The 7,890-nt window shown below is 44.3% G+C and overlaps 1 protein-coding gene across 2 annotated transcripts in view; it reads right to left on the bottom strand.

The window, feature by feature from the left end:
• The window catches only part of Kiaa1324 (KIAA1324 ortholog), a 95,319-nt gene extending 87,439 nt beyond the window's left edge, over positions 1 to 7,880 (bottom strand). The window contains exon 1 of one of the 2 annotated variants that reach the window (XM_005388848.1): positions 7,462 to 7,880. In XM_005388848.1, coding sequence (XP_005388905.1) covers positions 7,462 to 7,614 — 153 coding nt within the window. In that variant the 5' untranslated portion in view covers positions 7,615 to 7,880. The remainder of the gene's footprint in view (positions 1 to 7,461) is intronic. The other variant, XM_005388847.1, reaches the window with a different exon arrangement.
• Positions 7,881 to 7,890: the final 10 nt, after the last annotated feature.

Raw genomic sequence — 7,890 nt, 5'->3', positions numbered from 1 at the left:
AAGAACATTCTGGAGACAGAGGTTTGATAGTGGCTGGGAGCTCAGGGGTTTGTTTGGACCCAGTAAATCTGAGATGCCTGCGGAACGTGTACTTAGAGATCGTGGATGCACCTGGATGTACAAGTAGGGAGTTCATAGCCGAGGTCCGGACAGACAGTTGGAATTTGACTGTCATTGACATTCGGACGGTATTTAAAGCCGTGATGCTGTTTGTGATCACCAAGGGAATGAAAATAGAAGAAACAGAGATAGAAGTTCCATGACTGAGCTCTGGGAACTGCCAGGTGTACAGTTCAAGAAAATGGGGTGTGAGGAAACAATCAAGGGGACAGAGGAGTCACCAGAGATGTATAAAACACAACACAGCACAGCACAACACAACACCCGGCGAGCTGGTGTCCTGCAAGTCAGGAGAAGAAAGCATCCGCAGGGAGGCGGGCGAGCGGGATCAGAGCTCTGTGCAGTGGTAAGAAGAGTCTGATTGGAGCTGAGAGATTACAGGTTAGTGTGGAATGTATTCAAGAGAGAAAGCAGGGAGATTTAGAGACAGTGATCATAGGCAAGATTTTCCAGGGCTTTTGCTGTTGAATTGAATGGCAACTGGAGCAGGAAGTAACAAGAGAAGGTAGGTGTGCCTGTAGGTCTGTGTGTGTGTGCGTGTGTGTGCACGCACACACGCGTGTGCACGGTGCTGGGAATCAAAGCCAAGGCCTCATTTGTGCCAGCCAAGTGCTCCACCCCGAGGTATGTCCCCAACACTTTACTTTTACCTTTTAGGATAAGACAAACAATACAACACATCTGAAGGTTGGTAAGAATGGCTCAGTACATGGGGAAAACGAACTGTCTCCAGAGAGAGGGAAGAGCTGAGGTGACAGGTAAGAAGGGCTGGGTCTCAGGCGGGCAGTTAAAGTGAGAGGGTTAGCGTGAGAGACTGGCCGGGGTCGTTCTCACAGTTCATCACGAACTCAATGTCACACAAGACCATTGAATGACTTAGAAGGATGAACCTATACAGTCTGGTAAAAGCTGGTCATAAAACAGGAACGAGCACATTTCCTGAGCTGAACCACACACAGAATGAATGCATTTTGCCAGGTACTACCTTGCTTAATTCTCCCAGAAGTCCATAAAAGGCAAGAACTAAATTATCCCCATTTTCCGGATAAAAAGTAGAGAGTAAGAGAGGTGAAAATCTTGCCCAAGATAATACAGCCGAAATGGGAGAACTGAACTTCAAATACTGGCACCAGAACGTACACAGGTCTTAGTTCCAGGCCCACAGGGTCCCGCAGAAATGCGAGCCACATTCAGAATTTTAAATTTGCCAGTAGCCACACTTACAAAACTGAAAAGAGACAGGCAAAATTCATTTTAATAAGACATTTTTGTTAGATAAGGCCTAAAACATTATCATTTCACATGTAATTGGTATAAAATACTATTGAGATAGTTTATATTCTTTACTTTGGTCTTCTGAATCTAACATATGTTTTACACCTGATAGCACATCTTGATTCAGACACTGCATTTGCATCAGAAATACCTGGTGATTTCTAATTAAATTTTATGAAGTTTACAGTTAAGAAAATAGACACACACAAAAAAAGAAAGAAAATAGACACAAATCATTCCAAACACAGTTAAAAGTCTTTCAATAATTGAATTGAGTCAGGAGTGGTGGTGCATGCCTGTAAACCCAGCACTCAGGAGGCTGAGGCAGGAGGATCACTGCAAGTTTGAGATCAGCGTAGGCTTCAAAGTGAGCTCAAGGCCAGTCTGAACGGCATAGTGAGACCCTGTGTCAAAAAGACTAATAATAATAATCATAATAACAATAATAATAATAGAATATCTATTTTAACTTTCACTTGATTAAAATGAAATGAAATTTAAAACCTATTTCCTCAGCAGCCCTCATCACACTTCACGTGCTCAGTGGTCCCGTGTGGCGGGTGGCCACCAGTGGGACAGCACAGCTCCAGCCTCAACCACTGAGCGCTCCTGATTCTCTTTCCCAAGCTCCTCCAACTTTTTCCTCTGAATATCTTCTATGTCTACTTATTTTCTCTTTTCAGTGCAATGAAATGACTTCAGAGAGTCATCCTTAAATTCTTAGTTATAACACAGTTTTAATTATACTCCTATTACAAGCCTGATTAGAACAAGTATATTATTGAGTACTCACAATGCACATGTACTGAGAACTGGCCTAAATGCTTTGCCTGTATTAACTCACTTAATGTTACATTATAACAATTAAGTGGATGCTATCGCTGTGCTGTTTTGTGTAAGTTACTGAGGATCAGAGCAGGATCTCGTGCATACTACACATTCGCTCTACCTCAGAAACAGATCCCTGACCTCCAAGAGTCCCATTTTGAAGATGAAGGATGAGGAGATTAATTTCCCAAAGTTAGTTCCTGCATCAGGGAGTTGGAAACTGGGCCCAGCCTACCTAATCTAACCCACTCCCCACACTCTGTACCACTGTTCTGCCTCTGCCTCACAAGTACATACATTAAAATGATAGTTTGAGCCGGGCGTGGTGGCGCACGCGTGTAATCCCAGTACTTGGGAGGCTGAGGCAGGAGGATCGTTGTGAGTTTGAGGCCAACCTGGGCTACAAAGTGAGCTCAAGGCCAGCCTGAACTGCATATCGAGACCCTGTCTCAAAAAAAAATAAAAAAATAAAATAAATAAAATAAAATGATAGTTTGAATGATGAGATTATAAGTGATTTTATTATCTTTTTTATATATATTTCTATTGTCTGCCAAATGAAATGTGCCACTTTTATAAATTTTTGAACTTTTAAAATAAATCTGAAAAAATAAATAAATAATTAAGTCTGATCACTACCAGTCTGGTTTAGTTTTAGCACTCTGACTTGAGTCAGGAAAATCAACAAAGTGACCTCTTAAATGTCTTCTGATCCCAATAATGAATTGCTCTTTTGTTCTCTCTGATAGCAAACAAAAACAGTCCACCCTGCTCCTCTATATACTTCATGACAAATGGGGAGTTTTAATTTTTCCTCTTTCATCAAGTATGGGAGTGCTTTAAGCATTCTACCTCGATGGCTCCCAACCATAGGAATCACTTTCAATCTTATAATTTTGCAAAGTATTTTCTGAAGGCCCAGGGTTCCTGATTACTTCTTAGATCTAACCGTTTCACTGTGGAGTTCGAGCCTCAATAATGTATGAGCACAACACAGGACGAAAGACAAAGGCCCAGGAAGCCCTCTGCCGAAGCCTTCCTCCCTTTTCCCGCCTAGTACTAGGACGCATCCCAGGGAAGTCAGAACAAAGAAGGGATCACCATGCCCTCTAGAGCTATGTTTTCTGCTTTTCTGCTAGTAACTCCGACCACTCGCTCACTCAAATCCTGATAAAAATTCTCAACGCGTCCCTCACCAGCACCTACAGCATCCTGCACCTGCAATCAGTAGCATCATCTGACCTCCCCTTCAGCCTCTGAGTCCCGTCTTCAACTTTCACTGATCTCACTGCCACCGCCCAGTGCAGCCCTTTGGTTAAACTCATCCTCGAGGGCAGTAAAATCTTTCTTTGTTTGTTGTTGTTCTTGCTTCTTCTGGTATCAGGAGTCGAACTCACGACCTTGCGCTTGCCAGGCAGGCGCTGTGCCGCTGAGCTAAATCTCCAGCCCCAGAGTGCAGTTTATCTTCTGAGGTAACATCACACACACACACACACACACACAATCTCTCTGCTCTCACCCTTTGGCTATGTGAACCATGTTTATTTTCTAATCTTGTTAATCCACTCTTGAGCAGGCTGCTGTCTTGACCAGACATCCTTCAGGGATTCTCCACTGAGTATATAACTTCTCAACTTTATCTTCTCTTGTTGGCCATGCTGTTCCCCATTTCAGCCAACTGGTCGTTTTGCCATTTTCACAATGGTGTGCATACTCCTCCTGTGGACCTTTGCCCGGGACCCTCCCTCTAGACAGCATCCTTCCTCCCTCTCTGCCCACTGAATGCTACTGGTTATTCCTGAGGTGGGTCGGGGCCAACTGTTCAAATAAATTTTGACGCTCCATTCCTATGTATCTCTTTACGGCCACTCCTGCACTGTTTACCCCATGTTAACCTTTATGTCATCACATATAGGTCATTGTGTACATAACTTTTCTGCCTATTAACATTTCATAATAAACACCCATGCTATGTCAAGGATATGTATCAGGCATTTTCCATGTGTTATCTAATTTGATTTAATTCTTACAACAGTCCTGTGAGATGGGTATAATCATCCCTATTTTACAGATCAGGAATCTGAGGCTGTCAGAAGTTAACTGAGCTGGGCATAGTGGAGCACGCCTGTAATCCCAGCACTTGGGAGGCTGAGGCAGGAGGATCGTTGTGAGTTCAAGACCAGCCTGAGCTCCAAAGTGAGCTCAAGCCAAGCCTGAACTGCATAGCAAGACCCTGTCTCAAAAACACACACACACAAAAAAAGAAGAAGTTAATTGACTTATATCCTTTTTTTTTTTTGGTACCAGAAATCGAGCTCAGGACCTTGCGCTTGCTAGACAGGCACTTGCACCACTGAGCTGTATTCTCAGCCCTTGACTTACATCCTTACTAAATGATAAAGAGTCATCACTCATTCAACGAATTTTATTCCCTTTCATGTCTATCAGATTCCCAAACCCCAGGACTTTTAATATAGGTTAGAAAGTCCTTCTAGGGGCAATTAGCACTGGAGCCTTCTGGCAAGGAAGATCACGTTAAAGGCAGTTTTCTGTTCCCCTCTCATTTGGCTTTAACACGTTGTACTGTGAAAACCTCACCTTTGGCTCCCAATCAGTACTTAGCCTGGATTAGCACAGGGCTAAAGAAATGATTCATGAAGACAAACATCATACAGGATGTTTAGTTCCACTGGTGATCCTGATTATGATAAAACTGTGACAGGAACACCAAGGCCCCCACACAATTCCAGGAGGCCACAAGTCCCGGCTCTTTGCCCCTCTGTTTAGACCTCAAGCTAAACCTCTCTTTTTCCTAACTGGATAGAAAGCGATGTCTTAGCTTTCGCAGATAGGCTGGCAACAGCACCACTGCCATCACGATCAGCCTTGACCTGATAAGCGTCTTTGACATTAACGCCTAGTGTGGGTTTACAAGAAGTTCACGTGAAGATTAAGCACAGAAAAGGTCTAGTCTCCATCGAACTCATTTTTTACTATTTGAGGTTGAAAGCACCAAAACTTGTTGGATCGGTTCATATTGCCAAAGGAAGAAGATCGTAATAATGAGTTTATTATGTTCCTTATTATTTTGGAGTCCAGGGTGTTCGACAGCCACTGTTTGCTCAAGGAGAGTGTAAACAGAGCTTACTGATGCCTGCAGCAATGAGTGGGCCTCCCACACCATTTGTAACCTGGCATGGGGTGTGGGTCATAGTAAAGAACCTGAGCAAGGGAAGGGGTTCAGTAATTCTTTTTTTTTTTTTTAATAATTCTATTTTGGGTTTTCGATGATTTTTTTCAAGCCTCAAAGCAGTGCTTTCTGACAGTGTGATTGGAACGCCCAATCTACAGATGTGAAGACTGGCAGCAGGGTTGGAATCCTGGTGTGTGGAGTACCACACCTTAAGCTCACTCTTTCTGCTAGGACCATTTGCTTAGGCAAATATTGGTCATCTGAATAGGACTAAACGTAAGTTAGTGATCTTAAATATCAATATTCTTCCTTCCTCCAAACTAAGATGACATGAAATGTTTAATGTCTTAAATGTTTGTTATTTTTCATAGCTGACAAAGATCACAACAAGAACTGCTATTTGTTTTTTTTTTTACTTTTTGGTTTTGGTTTTTCTTCCGGTACCAGGAATCGAACTCATGACCTTGCGCTTGCCAGGCAGGCACTGTGCCACTGAGCTAAATCCCCAGCCCCCAGGAACTGCTATTTGATCTGTAAGACTCTTACCTTCCACAAACGAGTTACCAATGTGCTTCTTAGAGAGGTGGACTTGCTTGGACTCATTATTTTGGCTGATTATGCCACAGGCCACCAAGGCCACTGAGTCAGAGAAACTGAAAAAAATCATCCTGTCCCCAACCACCTTTAAAACATGTCATAAAAACTCTTGGTGAACACATAGATAGCCCAGAGAAAGTCATCACTGGAGCTAGGAAATGTTACCAAAAGTTCCAATGACTGGAGTCACTTTTTTTTTTTTTTTGGAGTCACTTTTGTCATATTCATGAGTCTTTCAAGTCAAGCATCTTTATTCACACAAAAATCTCTACTTCTCCTTCCTAATATGATATGTTTTGGACAGTCTAAAGCTCAGGATGCCTTACTAATAATATATTTCCATATGGAATAGAATTGCCCTTGCTAACCAGTTAACACTGATGACTTATAAAAAACATGTTAGCTTCTCAAAACCTTAGCTAAATTTGACACTGGGTTTACTTTGACAGTGCTAGACTCCTGAGGCATTTTGAAAATGTTCACATTTCACAGATAACAGAAATTTTATTGTCTTCTCCAGTGTACTTCTTGTAAATATTTTATTATTGCCACTGGTGTGTTTTAAAAAAAAAAACTTAGGGCACAACCAAATACTGTTATTGCAGTAATACAGAAACTACTAAATTTTGTTATTCCTAATACCTTTTTGTGTCCCTCCAAAAAGAATTTTCAAAAGGTATTTTTGGTTTGAAGATACTTATTACCTATCATCTGAACTATGTTGTCAACAATTTAGAAACACCTCTAAAAAGACATAACATATGTTAGCAGAAGCCCGGGGCATGAGAGTAGCGAAAAACTCTGTTAAACGACTCCAAATCTGGATCAGTGTGGACCATGTGCTAAACAGCAAACAAAGCGTGCTGAGGGGTGGCAAAGCCAGAAGAGCATCTCATTTAGCAGCCTGCAAAGTAGCTAGGTGCTCAGTACCAAGGCGAGAGTGTCGTTGGCATCCTACCGTCCCTTTCCGCACATCTCCCGACTTCACCTTCACACTCCGTTTTTGGAAGTCCTGATAAACACCACAAGGATTCCTACTTGGCTCCACCACTTTCTCTGGTCTCCCTAACTCCTTGTCCTAGCGCCCGCCTTTCCTCTTTCTATTTTGCCTCTCTGTATATAATCTTTTCCAACCATTTTTCAGGTAATTTCACCACATCTGGAAAACAATTCATGTCCCAGGGACCCACACCGCTCCTCTTCTTGGAGCTGGGACCTTCCTCGCTGAGCTCAGCACCCCAAGCTGGGAAGGCGGTCTATTTTCACGAGGCTTCCAGTGGGTCGGCCTCCCCCTGACGCCAGCCTCATCCTCTTCCCTGCCCCCACGTCTCACCCCAAAGAAATCCAAACTCCGTGGCCTCTGAAACTGTGCCTGGGTCCCCAAGGTCTCCGCCCGGAGCTAAGATGTTTCTGCCCCGAGTGGGGTCGGTTGGACGGGTGGACAGTACCTCTTTGCAGGCGTGAAGCTCCGGTCCAGTTCCCTGGGTGACCCGGAAGGTGGTCCCAGCCCAGAACAGGAGGTACAGAAGCTGGGACGTGAGCTTCTCAGCTCCTCCCCCGCCTCTGGCAGAGGGATGGTGGCCGTGGCCAGGCTCAGCCATCGCGTTGTCCTGAGCGAACGGCAGTAGCGGCTCAGGTGCTGCGGCGGCTGCTTCTGCTGGCAGGAGGAGGAAAAACGGGGGAGGGAGGCACACAGGGGGAGGATGCAAGGGGCCGGGCTCGCTCAGTCACCTCCCTGCGGCTACGCCAAGGCCGCCCATCCTTCCTCCTCCCTTCGTCCTCTCCGCCTATTCACGTCGCCTTGACAACCGCATCCTCTTCCGCGCGGCGCTGGGACCACGCGCGCCTCCGCGGCTCACCTGCCGGTTGCTATGGCA

This window comes from Chinchilla lanigera, unplaced genomic scaffold, assembly GCF_000276665.1.
Source record: "Chinchilla lanigera isolate Chin_1 unplaced genomic scaffold, ChiLan1.0 scaffold00034, whole genome shotgun sequence".
In the NCBI taxonomy this organism is placed as follows: domain Eukaryota; kingdom Metazoa; phylum Chordata; class Mammalia; order Rodentia; family Chinchillidae; genus Chinchilla; species Chinchilla lanigera.
Note: the sequence above shows the minus strand (reverse complement) of the source record. Positions and strands in the feature narration are given on the sequence as shown.